The sequence below is a fragment of the Mastigoproctus giganteus genome, chromosome 1, assembly GCF_048544385.1.
Source record: "Mastigoproctus giganteus isolate SK-2022 chromosome 1, ASM4854438v1, whole genome shotgun sequence".
Classification (NCBI taxonomy): Eukaryota; Metazoa; Arthropoda; class Arachnida; order Uropygi; family Thelyphonidae; genus Mastigoproctus; species Mastigoproctus giganteus.
Genome location: NC_143575.1, coordinates 209516220 through 209534128, shown reverse-complemented (window position 1 = coordinate 209534128; position 17909 = coordinate 209516220). Strand labels below are relative to the sequence as shown.

Below are 17909 nucleotides of genomic sequence, written 5' to 3'. Positions count from 1 at the left end.
TGTGTCAAGAGATAACAACTTGTAAAACGGAATGTAAATATCTTGTAAATCTAGACGTAAAGAGATAAAAGCTTGTAAAATTGAAACAGATTACAAAACTTTTCTTCGACTAGATGGGATTAGATATAATAAATATGAATATGTCCATAACTGTAATTGGCCAATTTTGGTCAGCAAACAGAAGGAATTTTCTCTGTAGCATACAATGATAAAAAGATTATTATCTTTCTCGTGTCAATTCACGATGAACAGTATTGCTGGTATGTATTATCTCTCTCACATAATTACATTTAGATGCATGTCTATGGAAATTATTTCCGAGAGTCCGGGATTTGACGTCTCTGCTAAGCGTGCGTGCGAAAGGAAATCTCAGTGACGTAGCCGAGTATAGCGGGTATTTCGAGTTCAAGTTGAAAGCGGTTAGCTTCACAGACAAGTTAGGAATTCTTTGTTATCGCTCTGCCTGTGTAGCAACTTCCCTGTGGAACAATGACGTCAGGCGCGGTTTCCAGGTAGACTGCAACACCTGACATCCTTGGAGTAGGTGTAACAACCCAATCATATCAAGTCGTATCACCTGTTTCGGGTATAGTGGAATCAGCAGAGAGTGTCGAGAGATGGCAAAGCTAGGGAATACAGAGCTTTATTGGGAGGATGCGGTGGTCATTGGAGTTTATTTTATCCTCGTGTTCGCAGTCGGAATGTGGGTAAGTAAGGCAATCAAACCAACCCTCTTACTATTAAAAAATGTGATGAAATTAATTTTGTTGCAAGATGAGATTTTAATGTGCATACATTTTGTTTTATCCAAAATTTTCGTGCTGCCCGACTATCATGGGACCACATGACCATTTATAACAATGCAGCACCCCCACCCCAGTTTCGAAAGTAAATAGTGGGTTTTTTTTTTTTGCCGTTTAAGAACAATACTAATTATAATACTAGAAACAAACAATTATAAACGAGCGGATATAATTAACGCAATTGTTAATTATTTATTCTCATAAGCATTTAAACATTAAATTTGTATGTACATACTTAATCTTGCTTTTCCCCATACAAACGTATTAATTCCTTCGGAGTGTAGACGATTTCGAACGCGTTTTGTTTTGACAAAGCCATGTGGAGTAATGCAATTTCAATGTAAAATCAAAGAACGAAATAAGTATTAAATCAACCGTAGAAATTATGCTAAAGCTTGCAAGAATTGCATTTCTCAGTCTCTCGCTAAAATATTTTTCTCCAGTTTATATAAAGCTTGTTCGTAACTGGCATTAAGAGATCAATTGTAACTTTCGTGAAATCAGTTATTTGAACCCTATTAAAATCGACAAAAATTTAAATATTTGATGTTAACGAATAAAAAAAAGATGTATACGTTCATATAATTAGAATATGCACATACAGCATGTATTGTGTTGACAGGTATCGGCACATGACTTCGAACGAATCGCCTTAATCATACTGACTGTACTAATATTGACATCTTTGAATTTGGAGTGCGAATCGCGTCGATGACTAGAGAGGAATCACTAATGCACATAATTGCTCAATCACAAAGAAATGCAAGGTCCATTAATTGTGAGGCTAGTTTTCCTGCCATAATCATAAAGTTCTAAATTCTTTTGGCCCTTGAAGAGCCGCACTGAAATATAAGAAACTAATTTTTCGAAAGGGTTCAACTCCCCCCCCCCCTCACTCCCACAACCGAATACTGGGCCCGTGAGTCTCAGATCAACAGAGGATTTTTTTTCACGCGAAACTGAGTTTGCTGGGTTTTTTTTTTTTTTTTTTTATAATTTAAACAACCCAACCTGTGCGGAGCTATACGATATTTCAGATCAGGACAGCAAGTTCATAACAATATCAAAGCCAAAATAGTCACAATATTATTGAAAACCTGAATTTTTCTAGACAAGATAAATAATGGTCATAATATCTAACACGTTATAATAAGTTTATCAACTGATGCTAGTTAAATACCAATTGACTTCATAAAATCATAGGTTAACGTAAACTTTAGATTCTGCAATTTCAATTTTTTTTTCGAATTTGAATAAACATAACTGCAATCTTAAAAGCATTCAATTTATTTTCAAAATATATTTTCATTTTCTAACTTTGTTTTTTCCTTAACTACGCTGCGAGAAATTTAAATCTTCACATTTTTTTTCGTTTTTTTCAGTGCATACAACGTTCTATACCCTCCAAAAACTTGTGGAGTACATGTTATCTACTCCTTTATATAGTTTGAAATATCTTTAGGTTAGGTTCGACAATGATTGGATAAAAGTAAGGTCAACCTTTTGGTACACACCGAAGGAATTACAAATTTTAGGTTACTAAAACTTTGAAACCTTTGTAATTATAAAACACTTATTAGGCACTTCGCTCACCTCCTTGTTTGTTGTACTTCTGCTTCACTATGCTTTCAAGGGATGAAGTACCCGCTCAACAGTTTATAACAGTGCTTCTCAAAGTGGGCGATATCGCCCCCTGGGGGGAGTTAGGCATGAAAGGGGGCGATAGGGGGCGGATGGAGCACCATCAATGATTGGCCGTTACAAGGGTTTTATGGCTTATTTAAAAAATGCTGTGCCAAATATTATTACTGTTCATTGTGTCATTCACCGTCAGCATTTAGTTGCGAAAAAACGTGGTGATAAACTGCACAATTCTCTAAAAACTGTTATTACTGCTATAAACAAAATTAAAGCACATTCTTTGAATGATCGTATATTTCGAAAGCTTTGTGATCAAAACAGTGAAGATTTTGAACGATTGCTACTTCACTCCGAGGTTCGGTGGCTGTCAAAAGGCAATTGTCTCGACAGATTTTATGAACTCTTTGATACTGTTGTCGAGTTTTTTGAAGATAGGAACAACGACCTTAGTAATGACCTCAAGAAAATGAAAACTGATATTGCTTATCCTGCAGATTTATTTACTAGATTCAACTCAATGAACTTACATTTACAAGGACAAGATGTAACTCTTATTAAGGCGAAAACTAAAATTTCAGCATTTATTTCAAAATTAAAGCTTTTAATGCGCAACGTAGGACGACGTGAATTGTATCAATTTCCAAATCTGTTGGAAATAGAGAAAAAATAAAAAATAGCCGATGAAATTCTACTAACGTTTTGTAATCATCTAGAAATGTCGCGCAGAGATATGCAGGAAAGGTTCGAAGATCTCCTTAATTTGAAAATTCCAGATTGGGTTATAAATCCTTTTTTAAATAATGACGATGGTGAACGTTTTGTACAAGAAGAATTGACTGAGTTACAAAATGAAGTTGAACTGAAGCCAAAATTTCAAAATTCATATCAGGAATTTTGGTTACAAAAGAAAATCCCTGACCATTATCCTGCATTGTGGGGAATTGTAAAAAAATTACTTATTTCTTTTCCAACATCATATCTAGTCGAAACCGGTTTCAGTGCTGTATCTCAATTGCTGACAAACAAATAAATTGTCTGGATGTTGTTAAAAGTGGCGATTTACGACTTCTACTTACAGATATTAAACCTAATATTGATAACCTAATAAATCTCCACCAAGCTCATCCATCGCATTAAATATTAAAATATAATTAACTATTTCCATTAATATCATGACTTATTTATGTAATTAACTTTAATTTTTATGGCTTAATTTAAGTGACTATAACTGACTTTATTTATGTAGTTGTAATTTTTTACGAAGAAGGAATAAAGTGCAGTAAATAGTTTTCTTTATAATTCACACGCCTACATGCAAGGCTGCATTTACCTTTTTGGAGACAAACAGACAAATATTCATTTCAGTTATTTAGCTTCACTTTATATTGGTGGGCTTTAAAAAAGCCCTGGCGAGGGCTTTTTTTTGGGGGGGGCGGTGATCCAAAAAAGTTTGAGAAGCACTGGTTATAACATCTAGGTCGGTTTTGAGAAAGGTCAAACTTCCTTAAAGGTGCAAATTCCGTTTCTGAAAGCAAATACAGTAGTTGATCTTCGTAGCCCAGTACTTAGACAAATAATGAAAAAGCGGCCAGGTAGAACTTTAATATCAAGTGTACAAAATTTATCTTGCATGAAAATCGGCATTTCCTCCCCACATACACTAACTTCCAACATGCACTGGAATAACTTGAGAAGTAACGGTTAATTCCGGATATCACATGATAGGTAAATGGTAGTACCAGTTAAAAGTAGGATATAGGAATGTACACAGTGTTAGCTAGAGGGAGTAGAACATATGAAAAAGTACGTAGATTCCTTCACAAGAGGAGGATAGTAGGTTTTTTAATAACATGCATGTCCAGATAGTGGTAACAGTGGGACCGAAAAAAAAGTCAACTATTGAAAACAATGCACTCTAATGGAAGATAGTACACAATGCGACTACTTACTGAAACCAGGTAGATCTATTAATGAATGGTGGTTTACCTGGCTTCTGATAAGTGGTAACTCCCCATTGTCGACATGCCCTTAGGATCATTAATGGTAGCTTACCTCCATTAACAACTCAAAGTTATTCTAATTTTGTTAACTATCTCTGGAGAGAGTTTATAAAACTGAAATAAATGTAGGATCATCAACCATCAGAAAAACGCTTCGCAAAATGGGTTACCACGGTCGTGCAGTTGCTTATAAGCCGAAACTGTCTCCCAGTAGTATCCGTCGTCATCAGTGGTGGTGGTGCAGAGAACGAGAGCAGTGGCAGAACGGAATGCGAAGTGATAAATTGCACTACACGGTGGTCCAGGCATCGGATGGTAGAAAATATGACCAAAGAACTGGTTCACTCAGACGTACTGCACCCACAAAGAAGTTAGGAGGTGGTGGTGACAATATCAGCATGGTGGCCCGTTTTATATTCAGCCGTTTGTACATTTTCTACTGAATGGCGTCGATGAAAGCATGACGGCAGCTCTCTACATGGCAGTCTGGACAATTTTGTCTTTTTTGCATTGTGGCAGTCTTTTGAGGGGGGGCTGTATTTGTATCGGGGGGGGGGGAACATTTCGTGTCATAAAGTGTAGTCAGTGCAGTAATAGTTTAAAGAGAATAACGTAGCCTACCATTTTGAGCAAATATCTAAATCGCTGAACATCTTTGAAATAACAACTGGGAACCAGTATAAGGAGTCCAAGGTCAAACAGAGAACTATCAGCAACCTTGGGGAAGGAGGGGGGGGAGCAAGATTCCATTCTGGTTCCTTAAAAACTACCGTATATTATCTTAACTTGTTCCTTGGTATAGCTCATAGCAGAATGAAGCCGTGATGGTTCTTTGCTTTTATTTTTAGTTGCCAGATGAAGCATTATACTTTGCCACTCTCGGCATAAGAGGAGGTGCAGCATGTTTTCTAAGAACCACAGGGTCCGTTCATACCCAATTGACTAATGCCCAAGCAGAAAAGCCCACTTAACATATTCAAGGGTTCTATGGATCCCACAATTCCAACTCTCTATTCCTTATTGATTGCCACTTTGAACTGGATAATGCACCACCTCTTCTGTGCATCTTCAAAATGAAATAGTTTAGTGAGCACGCTAGTGACCGCTTCTACATCTCTGCTCAGCAGGGTCAACAGATCATTTGTGTATACCCGTTTCCAGTAAACAGAAATACTGTCTAGTTGAATATACTTGAGGAACATTACATTCACCCCTTTAAGCCCATGCCGAAGAGAATCGCAGCTACGCTGGAGGTGATTGGTGGCATTCCTAATGAAATGTATGGGGAATATATGCTGTGATTAGCCACCTGTTCACTAGTTTCCTATCCCCAAATTCTACCGTTTATCTGTTACAGAAATAGCTTTAATTTCTACACACGCGAATTTGATTTTATTCACACACCGATCTGTGTTTACACTGGTACGCACCTTACGACATCGAGCCGCACGCCACCTCAAAAAATTCATGGTCCACTGATAACTGTTTATACAGGTATAACGGCTTAAAACAACATTACAATAAAATTGAAAGCTCTTACACCGATGAGCCAAAACATTATGACCGGCTACCTAATATGATGTTGGTCCTCCACGTGCAGCCAAAACAGCTGGTACCCGGATCCAGGGCCTAGGTCCATATGCACTAATTCTCAAGGTCCAAAGATCATGTATACAGCCTTTTATTTAAAAGTATGTATTCATAATCAACATAATAATAATAAATAAAATAAAATAATATTATATGAATAAATATAAAAAAATAACAATAAATCTTTCTAAAATTTCCAATTAAATCTTGGTTCAATATCAATAAATTTTCCCATAATGTGCACAATAAAAACAGAGCCGGTATATTAGCCTGTCGGCGCTGAATAGCACATTGCGTTAATCAGTGCCTTCGGCTGCTATTCCTATACCTTGTGACGAAATACCTCTACTATCACTAAACAACATGGCCCTCCTTTTAAACACATTATTAACAAAAGTTGAGAAACATTTAAAGGACACTCGACTTACAAACAAATCCGGCAAGGTATCCAAATAAAAGGTCTCCCGTTTCAAGTGTGCTGCGCAGATCTTCATAATATAGGGACAATAGAGCATGCTATGAAAGTGAGTCTCCATCGCCTCACAGAAGCACAAGCCAGAAGGGACCAAACCAAATTGACTCAGCCTATATATTAAGCCATGCCCGGTCAGCAGTAAACAAGCACTCATGTTGAACTTCAACCACGATCTTAATTTCTAATTCACGGTTGTTACGGACGGAATAAAAGCGTTAGTTTCCCTGCCTTTAACCGAGTCATCCCATCTAATTTGCCAAATATTCATTCACTCATCATGTATCCTCCGTCTCTCGACCGCAAGCAGCCGCCCCACCCCCCGGGCATGACTGAATAACTAAAATCTCCGCGGAGATGCCTCTTCTAAGACAGTACCTCAAGCCTGCGCGGATTACCAATAAATCCGCAGGCATCTTTCCAGATATTGCATTCAGAGCGTCAGTAAAGACAGTACGGCAGGCCCTGGTGATACCTAGAAGAGCGAACTTTTGGGCAGACATTAAATGCTTTCTAATTACAACATTAATCACTTTATGATACCAAGCTCCAGCAGCATATGTGATAAAGGAGACAAATACACACTCATATAGCATATTTAATGATCGTCCTTTGATTCCCCATACTGTAGGCGATCACCTGTGAGTCCCCCATGTCACGCTGTAAAAATTCATCTAAAACCATGTTCCACATGAAGGGGCAGAGGATCGACCCCTGCGGGCATCCCCGTTCGACCTGAAAAATCTCCTCCTCAAGAGAGGACCGAACAATTACACTACGGTCCGAAAAGTAATCCCACAAGATGTTATATATAATTCCCCGGAACAGAGGGTAGTTCTCGCCCTGTAGAGGAGGGTACCCTTGAAGTCCACAAACAAACCGATGTCATATCGCCTTGATTCTCCCTGTACAATCGTAATAAGTTACAAATCGTATCTTCGGTCGAGAGGCCCTTCTTAAAACCATATTGTTTACTTGAATAAAAAGATGTAAATTTTCATATTTAAACTGATACCTGGAAATTATCAGCCTCTCGAAAATTTTTCGAGAAAATGACGTTGGCTCACTCAAGGACTTTTCCGGGTTCTTCAGGATCACTCTTAGGGCCGCGGATTTCCACAATTTTGGAAAAACTGCTTCTAGTAGACATGTATTGTAAAGATTTAACATTATATCAGGGAATATAGAATAAAAATGTTTTACATGTGCTCAATAAAGTCGATCCCTGGTGCCTTCCCATCCCTTACCCTATTAACAGAAGCATCTAATTCAGTTCGAGTAAACCGGGACTCTCTCTCATTAGAGATATATTCCTGATTCTCTACCTCAATGGATCTCGGCAAGTTAGTGTTTATCTCCTTATTATCTTTTAAAAACAATTCTGACAAGACCTGCCGGACCGACTGAGCCTAGGTCACCGTATAATCCTGGTTCCCATCCAGTACAGAATAAGCAATATTATCTAATACTAACTTCTCAGTGATAACGTTGTAGACTGGGACCCAGGGGTCTGCATTTCCAACCTGTTCAACAAATGATTGCCATGCAAGTCGCTTATATTTCTTAATCTTTGATGAGTATTCATTCTTTTTAACTCTATAGCTTTGCTTTAATTCCATGATTAAAGCAGAATTAGCCATTTGTCTTGCCCTCTGAAAAATTTTTCCTAGCAGATATTATCCTACGTTTTAACTCATCTAAATATGAATTCCACCACGGGACAAATTTAAAACAATTCTTTTTTTTTCTACTAATCAAGTTGCTATTCCAACACAAACCACAGATTCTCGATGGGATTGATGTCTTGGGAATTTTGAGTCCAGGGCAATACCTGGAAGTCTTCTTCATGTTCCGTGAACCAGTCTCGAACAATCCGGGCGGTGTGGCATGGCGCATTATCCTGCTGAAAGATGGCACCCCCAGAGGGGAAGACCGTTGCCACGAAAGGGTGTACCTGATCAGCAATGATGTTTAGGCACGTCACTCAGGCTTTGAAAAATGATTACAGAGACTTGAGGAAGAGGTACCATAAAGCAATTGCTGATAGCAGGCAAAATTGTTGGCATCGTCTGGTGAAGGAAACAGGAAATGCTGACCCTTGGGGTATAATCTATAAGCTTTCAAGAAATAAATCTATAAGCTTTCAAGAAATAAATAAAAAATAATGTGGTGAAATTTACAATACGGTAATTAGAGAGAATCAAGAAACTTCGGACTGGGAATCTACAGTTGAAGCAATAGTGAGTAGCCTCTTTCCGGAACACTTTCCGTATATGGACAGCCCTGATCAAGCGGAAATTAGACGCATTAATCGGGAATATAAGGGGACAGCTGAAATTGTCATTTTAACATGCTTAAGCTAGGAGCTGCAGTAGCTAATTTGAACCATAAAAATGTCCTGGCATTGACTTCATTGCAAATCAAGTGATTGAAAAATTTTATGAATTCTTCCCTGAGACTTTATTAAACTTATTTAATAAATGCTTGCTAGAAGGGCTTTTCCCTTTTGAATGGAAGCTCGTCGTCCTAAAAATCTTGCATAAACCGGGAAAGCCAAAAACAAACCCCACAGCAAATCTCTTTATTGGCCAATCTTGGCAAATTATTTGAAAGGATAATTGCCCCAAGATTTTAAAATTATTTACAGAATATAAACTCTCCTCTGATTGCCAGTTTGGATTCAAAAAAGGATGATCCACTGAGGACGGAATCTCAACCTTGCTGACTTACATTCAGAAGGCAAACAGCAAATATGTTCCTGCTGTTTTTATTGACTTTGAAGGCGCTTTCGATTCCCTCTGGTGGGGGAGTGCTCTCAGGTCACTGCAACTGGCAAAGTGTGTTGACTACCTGTTCAAAGTCCTTAGATCTTACTTTAAGGACTGACAAATTAGAGTATGTGTAAAGCATTTATCATACACGACTACCGTTTCAAGAGGATGCCCTCAGGATTCAGTCTTGGGACCTCTCTTCTGGAATGCAGTGCTAGACCAGTGGCTCACGAAGGATAGCGATGAGTTCATCAAAGATCAAGATGAACTTTGATGAGTGCATCAAAGTTCATCTTGATCCTCCCTGCACTGCCACCACCAGGTGGCAGTGCAGGGAGGATCAAGACAAATTCTAGAACAAAAAATTCAGTCAGTTTTGAATAATTTAGTGGCATGGGTGGGTTTAAATAAACTAAAGATTTCTGTCACCAAGACCAATTTCATGGTGTTTAAACACCACTTCGATTATGGAAGGCCGCCAAAGGTAACCCTATATGGTACTCAAATTCCATATGTACAGAACACCAAGTATTTGGGTTTAACTTTAGATGATCGTCTCAGGTTTCATGTACATGTCACTAAAATCAATGAAAAAATCAAAAAGTTCGTAGCTGCAGGTGTTAGAATTTCCAGCAAGGAATGGGGTTTATCCAAAAAACTCTGGTATTGTACTACAAGATGATATTTCTTCCCATTGTAGTTTATGGTGCCGATATTTGGTTTGCGGCTGCTACCAAGGTTACAACTAAAGCCAAGCTTCTGTCCCTGCAACGTACAATGCTGCTTACAGTTATACGCACTCCAAGGACAGTGTCGACAAATGCCTTACAGGTTATTGCAGGTACCATCCCCTTGGATTTATTTTCCGAGGTATTGTATATAACTTAAAGAAGGGAAGGGCGTTACAAATACTGAATATCACCTCTAATCCAAATAACAACATAAAGAAGGAAAAACGTAGAATTTGGGGTGAGCTAGTGAATTGCTGGCAGCAACGTTGGGATTTGAGTGAGCATGGAACCGTTACAAGAGGGTTCATTCCAGCCGTAAGCTTTGCAATGAACAGGAGGGCATCTTCTTAGTTTGCTCTCACCATGACCACGAGTTACTTAATCACTGGACATGGCTTAAGGGCCAAACTATTTGAAAAAGGATTACAACCTGACCCCTACTGTTTGTGCAGTGAGGTTGAATCTTGGAGATATGTCATCCTTGAATGCGGACTATACTTCAGACAGGCAGGAATTACTAAATAGGTTACCAAACCTCACGGAGAATAATTTACCTCTTGGTTCAGAGGTTGGACACCTTTGCTTTGCTTCAGGAATTCTCGGCCAAAGTTTTTAAAAGAAGACAGGAGTTAAGAAATCTATTGCTGTTGTTGTTGTTTGGTTTTTAGGAGCATTAGCAACTAAGGCCATATTGCTCCAGGATATGCGGTGGTCATTCCTTAACCTTTCCGCATCCTCCTTATTTGGTGGTGACGGGCTCGAACCCCGGTCTAATCAAGAAGCGTGTGCTACGCACTGCTGCTCCTTCCCACCTGGCTACGGAGGCGCCAAGAAATCTATTGCAGGATACCAATTAAGGGAAGTGCTGCACATTTGACGACAGAACGCTTCGTATACTGTCATCTTTATAGGATGTTTTTAGATAATGTTAATCTAAGTGTTAATGTCATTCTAAGTGTATGTATGTATTTGCTATTTACATGTAAATATACAGTAATTGTATAATGTTGTTTTTGTTTCAACAAGCATACATTGTTCCTAGTTGGAATTGTTATTATTATTATTTTTTTTTTTTTTCCCGCTGGCCTCCAAGTTTGGGCAGCCTTGGGGGCTGGATTGCTGGCACCTACCAGTATAGCACTACTTCCGGTAGGTGCAGAATTTGTGCATTACAGCACACACAGAGAATGGTTGATCCAGGTGTTGGTTAGTTCCTGGTGGCGAAATGGTCTGATATAACACTCTTTTTTTTCAGGCCTGTTTTGCAGAGGTTCTGAGATTTTACAGGAGTAATAGGTGGAGATGGGCTTATGTCTAGGAGCCACCCTTCATATCAGGATACACACAAGCAAATGTACAGAAAGACTACAGCATATATAAGAGTATGCATATAAATCTTGTATATAAATTGATTAATGTGTATCTTGAGAATGTATATACAGTTGTGTGTTAATAAATAAAAATAAAAAAAGGTCGTAGACGTCAGTGTGCCCAGCACATGGATGACTGAACCCAGGGTATCCCAGCAGATCATCGCCCAAAGCATGACATCGCCGCCACCGGCTTGTTTTCGTCCCATAGTGCATCGATGAGCCGTGGTCGTCCGACGGTGCGTGGGTTTCCCCTCCTCGGACCACTTTGGGTAAATACCACGGCTGATCGTGAGCATCCCACCAGCCGTGCCGTTTCGGATATGCTCTGACCCAGTCGTCTGGCCATTACAATTTGGCCTTTGTTAAACTCGCTTAAGTCCGCTGCCTTTCCCATCCGAAGAACAAGAGTAACACTGATTAACAGAGCTCAGTATCAGGTGTTTTTTATACCGTGTCCCGACCCGCGCACGCGCCGTAGTTCACCTGCAATTGCTTCCATTTGCATAACGACTCGCTGATAATATTTTTTGGCTCATCGGTGTACTGTATATCCATTGATAAAATAAATATACAATAAATGTTTTGCGTCAATGGCAATGTTTTTTTCGAACCAAGCAGAATCAATCAGGCTTGATTAGAAGATGGAAAATAATGTTGAAACAAACCAGGGGCAAAACTATAAATTCTGACCAGCTCTTCATCATATTGTCGAACGGATCCAGATGATCTTTAACAACCGTACAAAACCAGCCAACCGATTTCCGCGGTGGTAGTTGGTATGACAGTTTCTCCACTGAAACAAATAATATGATTATGTACACATTTTGCGATTTTATTTTTAACAAATTTGTAATTAAAAGTAATAACAAAATCATGATGTTGTAAGGTTGAATTAGTATTTGGAAGTGCTATGCTGCAGTATTTTTTAAATGCATTTAGAGTAGTCAAATATGTCGTTTTCTTCATCAAAAGTTAACTAATTTGTTATTTTAGCTGCTTCACAGAAAAACTGCTCTCTTTTGCTGATGACAAGTAGTTTTCCAAGAATGACAGTGACTTGTCATCTACGGGGAATCTGGTTAATGAGTCGTTATCGGATGCTTCGTAACTGACCCCACTTCTATATACAAATACAGTATATTCACATAAATGTATTGTCATGCTTGTTTCTTTTTGCAGTAACGTACTTTCCGTGTTCGTCATAGTAATACATCCTTTCCGGGTTTAGGCTATTACGCATGTCTGAAATGCTTATCGCTTATACAGAATGCAGCTGCCAGAGTATCCCTCCAGTATCATCCGTCCGGTTTCTTTGGATGCGGGCTTATCAAAAACACACTTCGCAAAATTTGTATAACACGAAAAACGCAGTGTGTTCTTTCTATTCGTACGTCTACCTCATTTTCCATTTAGAAGCTGTTTGACCTTGTATTGGTCATATTTTTTGAATCGTCTCTTCATACTCTGCTTCATATTCGTATATCATATTCTGCTGCATCCAATAACTCCACCAATATATAAATCGCCTGTTTTGCAAACAATAGATTTGCAAGATATACAATCGCCTGTTTTGCAAACAGGCCATTGTAGACAATTGCAAACTAAATAGTGTAATTATATTACTCTGTTTCAAACATTTATGTATATATTATGCCTAGATATCGTCTGTTTAAATATATTAATTTCTTTCCGCCTGCGGTCTAATGATTTTCTTACATATCGGTACATCCTGAGAAAGAATTAGTGTGAGTTACATCTGTTTATACTGATCGGTTAAATGTTTTAATAAAAATAAAAAAAAAGATTTAAGATGTACAAGACGAGTAAAAGGCCTACACATCAGTAAATCTGGGAAAATCAACAATGAATTCGTGAACATTATTATTCTCTTTTCAATTCTGTACTTCAACTGCTCTGCTATATTTCAATGTTCCTGAAACGCAAAATAACTGGGAATCAAAAAAAAAAAAAAAAGCTAAACATAAAATGGAACAGAGCAGGATGAATTACGAGAACTATTTATAAAGTGAGATAAAAGACATGGAAGCATGGCTATTTTGACTTTTCCATCCGTGTGTTTTCCTTACGTGTTTTCGCAGACATCTTAAACTGTAAACTCGCAATTTTAAACTACAGGTGAATATTATGAGACCAGTAGTCCGAGTGTTTCTCCAATATATCTATATTAGCTAGCCTATATGGCTTTTGCTATATTAAATATCATAAGGTGGCAGATGCCTTTCACAAAAATCGTTTAATTACAGAATAATGAAACAGTTAACGACGACACATTAGTGCACTACTTTTTGGCATAGTTATCCATCACATTCAGACTAGTTACCCATCACATTCAGACACTATTATTTTCAGTTTATTAGCCACAAGAAGTCGTGGGTAACTCCGCTAAGGCAATGTGCCAGGAGAGTGTGGAATATTTACATACTGAGGTGCGAGGAACCACATGTACAATATATGAGAGTACATGCGTTGCTCCATGTGACTAGCAAAATAGTACCTCTGTCGTAAAATTCGGGTACATTCCCACTCAACTACGTTTCAAAGCCTCTTTAACTTCATCGTCATCCCCGAAGAGTTCTCTGCAGATATTTTTGAAGCCGGAACAAATGAAAGAAAGGACAACGTTGAGACCGAGTGGTGGCTGGACAAAAATCTACCACCCATAATGCTGTATCCACTGTCTTGTGTGGAGTGTTGCACTGTCATGCAAAAAAGCTGTCCTTTCGGAATTAATCATTGGAGCGATCTTTGGACCACAAAGCTTGCAATTTCTAATGATTTTTTGTGAGTTTGTCTGTTTGGCTCGCATAAATCGGATAACTTCATGCACTTCTTCATTTGTACACCTTTCAAGTATGACAAGCATTTTGGTATATTTACCTAATGTCAATAAAAGTACGCAGGGAAAAAAATAAAAACCCACCACCCCTAAATATGTGCCTATATTCATGCAGCGTTTGAAGTAGTGCTTCTCCTCAAAACATCACTTGCCTTATTTTTCAAGCAGCCGTAGTAATATCGTAACGGGACTTATTACGAAGCACAAACTATACATACTGTAATATGAACAGTATAGTGGCCAATATATTGTATCTTGCCATCGCCGACCGGGCTAGCCGAGTGGGTAAAAGTACCTGCCCGGCAACCCAAAGGTCGCGGGTTCGATTCCCGCCTCGGGCTTGGATCAAAGTACTGCAAAAACCTTGGGAGGTGCAATATGGCCACAGAAGCCGATGCGCCAACAACTACCAAATCAAAAAAAAAAAAAAAAAATCTTGCCATCAGTTGGTTTGGCTAGTTTTCCTTTATTTTAACTATAATAATATTCTTAAGATTGTTTTTAATTAACTGCTAACAAAGTAATCTTTTGTTAGAGTTAAAACAGTTTAATTTCATGAAATAAATCATAAATTTTTTTTTTTTCTGAGTGCCAAAGAAGAATACTCTAAGAAAAATCAGATCTAAATGGAAAACTAAATTATATTAAACACGAACAAGAATTCCCAGTGGTTGTGAGATCTTCCAGGAAAGCAGTTGCTGCTTGATATCTAATCAGTCTAAATAAAGCAGTGGTTTTCAGTTCGAGGTGTGCTCTGATCATGGGCGCCGGCAAGATATTTTGCAGGGTGGTGCGTGTGAGAATAAATTTTTGTTCACCAAATTTTCGAATACATGCAATATCTTATGTTTCAATAAATTAATAAAAATATTAAAAATTGTGTATTACTTCGAAATCCAAAAGTGGTGCACTTGCACCAAGCTGCCGGCACCCATGGCTATGACTGTAGTGAATAAAATTGAACTATTTTAAAAATTAAGCATAATGATAGTATGTTTCAAATTAACTTCCTGGACCTTTTTATGTTAATGAATAAATGTGTCACAAGAGCTGGCAAGTCCCTCAAGAGGATTACAATCTCTTCTGCTGAACTAGCGTTGTATTGGAAGGTGTGTGGTTATCGTAATTTGGAGGACTCCGAATGTTCAATGTCGTTGCAGTATCATAAGTATTTCGGCCAGTATTGGCTCGCTGAAACAGTACAGAAGGCAAATAGGTCGCTGTTTTCAGTGATATGCGAAGCAGAACGGGAAGAAAACAAACAGACACTGGGATCCTTAAAAAATAATTAAAAACCGGAAGATTCGACTGTAATCCAAATCCGTGTCCCTACGAATGATTCTGAAGAGGGTAAAACAGCAATTATATAGACATAGGAAAATACTATTTTAATGTTAGTGACTGGATAAGCATGGAAATGTTTTTTTTTTTTTTTTTTTTTTTTGTGAACGACAAAAATTAAGCATAATGAGAAAAATTACATTATTTTTAAACCAATGTTTTTTTGTTTTTTTTTATGTAGTAAGTAATGAAACTCCACTTTATCCTCCATTTTTTACTCTCAAACAAAAAATACAAAAAAAAATGATATTCTGCTTCACAAGAGAGGAAATTGACGAGTCATTATGTTAAGACTACGAAGACGTCAACACAAATTAAACAAATTTTAATTTGTTTAATTTGTGTTGTTTAATTTGTTTAATTAAACAAATTTTAATTTGTTTAATTTGCCCTAAACAAATTTGGCTTGTAGGTTTTCCCCTTGATTTCAAATATGCAATTCTTAAAACATTTCTGTGTTCTCTATCACGAAGTGAGGATCCTCGATGGTCGCTTATAAACAAGCCCTGATGCTGTTATTAAGAAACAAATATTTTTAATGGATTTATTGCACATTCTCGTATAAACTGAATAGTTTCATGCATTGCATTGTATTTGGCCACATATTTTCCGAACTGCCTGAACCAATCTGTCACTTGGTTCAGGCAATTTTCCATTTGGCTCTTTTATTATATTCAGTCAGACCACTGGTATTCGTTTCATCATTTCACCGATGAGAAATTACTCCAAATAAGAATATTATTCTCATCTAAAACGCTATTAGTTTCCTTAAACGTAATGCACTCACCATCCTATCAGAACGGGTAACGCAGCGGTTATGACTGCCGTCTTTCTATAGAGCAGGTTTTCAACAGGGATGCCGCGGCACACTAGAGTTCCGCAACAACATTCTTGGGTGCTCTGTAATTTCGGTTTAAATTACTTAAAGTTATTATTATTTAATTTTTTTTAATTTATACATTTATTTTATTATAGAAAGGTGTACGGCATCCATTGTACAGTATCTTTTTTAATTTTGTGGTGATCTATAATTGATCTTTATTTAGTACCTGTATATAAAGAATAAATTTATTATATAGGTATATATTAAAAGGTCGAAAACCACTTAGGGGAACCGTAAAAAAATTACTGGGACACTAAGAGCGCCGTGAACCGAGAAAGTTTGGGAAACTCTGCCATAGAGTGTGAAAAACGCTTTGGTTTAATTCTCGTCAAGACAGGAGATATTTGAGTTGTTTTTATGGGCTTTTCTTTCATATTCCAGCTAAATAGTCGGTCTAGGCTGAGAATTTCACGCTTTTCGCCCATAAACAGGATTTTCGTCCAGCAAAACAGGCAAACTGATCAGTATTAATACGCTCTTAGCCTTAGTTGCTTTGATGCATATATATATATATATATATATATATATATATATATACAGGGTGTTTCAGTTAAACGTTTCAGAACTTCTAAGAGGGGTAGGGTACATCCTGACAACTCGAAATCATATAGCAATGTGGGGTCGGAAATGCTTTCCTGAAGCGGTGTTGTACACAGAAGCACCATAAAGAAAAGAGACCGTAAGTGAGAAATCGTTTTAATAATACATGAAAAGAAGCAAAAGGTACATGGATTAAAGTAAGTGTTCGAAGTTTCTTCCACGGGCTACAATGCACGCCTCACATCTCCGACGCATGGACATCCGAACATTCTGGAATACTCCAGGCGAATTTCGAATTTCTTCGGCAGCTACTGCGATTCTTGCAACCAGCTCCTCAGCATTGTCAACAGGGGTGTCATAAACTAGCGATTTCATATGACCCCAGAAATAAAAATCAAGACATGATAGGTCGGGTGACCGAGCAGGCCAACGCACGGGACCACCACGTCCGATCCACTGTTCACCAAATGTGACATCCAGGTAGTTACGAACATCTCCGCTATAATGGGCAGGGGCTCCATCGTGTTGGAACCACATTGTCTGTTGCGTCGATGCAGAAATCTGTTCATCTCTCAAAAGTTGTGGCAATACTTGCTGCAGAAAGATCAAGTAGATAGGTCCGGTTAGACGACACGGTAACAGGTAAGGTCCGATGAGGTGATCTCGCAGGCCAACGCACGGGACGTGGTGGTCCCGTGCGTTGGCCTGCTCGGTCACCCGACCTATCGTGTCTTGATTTTAATTTCTGGGGTCATATGAAATCGCTAGTTTATGACACCCCTGTTGACAATGCTGAGGAGCTGGTTGCAAGAATCGCAGTAGCTGCCGAAGAAATTTGAAATTCGCCTGGAGTATTCCAGAATGTTCGGATGTCCATGCGTCGGAGATGTGAGGCGTGCATTGTAGC

The 17909-nt window shown here is 38.2% G+C and overlaps 1 protein-coding gene across 1 annotated transcript in view; it reads left to right on the top strand.

Moving 5' to 3' along the window:
• The first annotated feature begins 550 nt into the window (after window positions 1–550).
• LOC150091486 (sodium/glucose cotransporter 4-like) overlaps window positions 551–17909 on the top strand; it is a 135685-nt gene continuing 118326 nt past the window's right edge. The window contains exon 1 of the mRNA XM_090375902.1: window positions 551–707. Coding sequence (XP_090232028.1) covers window positions 618–707 — 90 coding nt within the window. The 5' untranslated portion in view covers window positions 551–617. The remainder of the gene's footprint in view (window positions 708–17909) is intronic.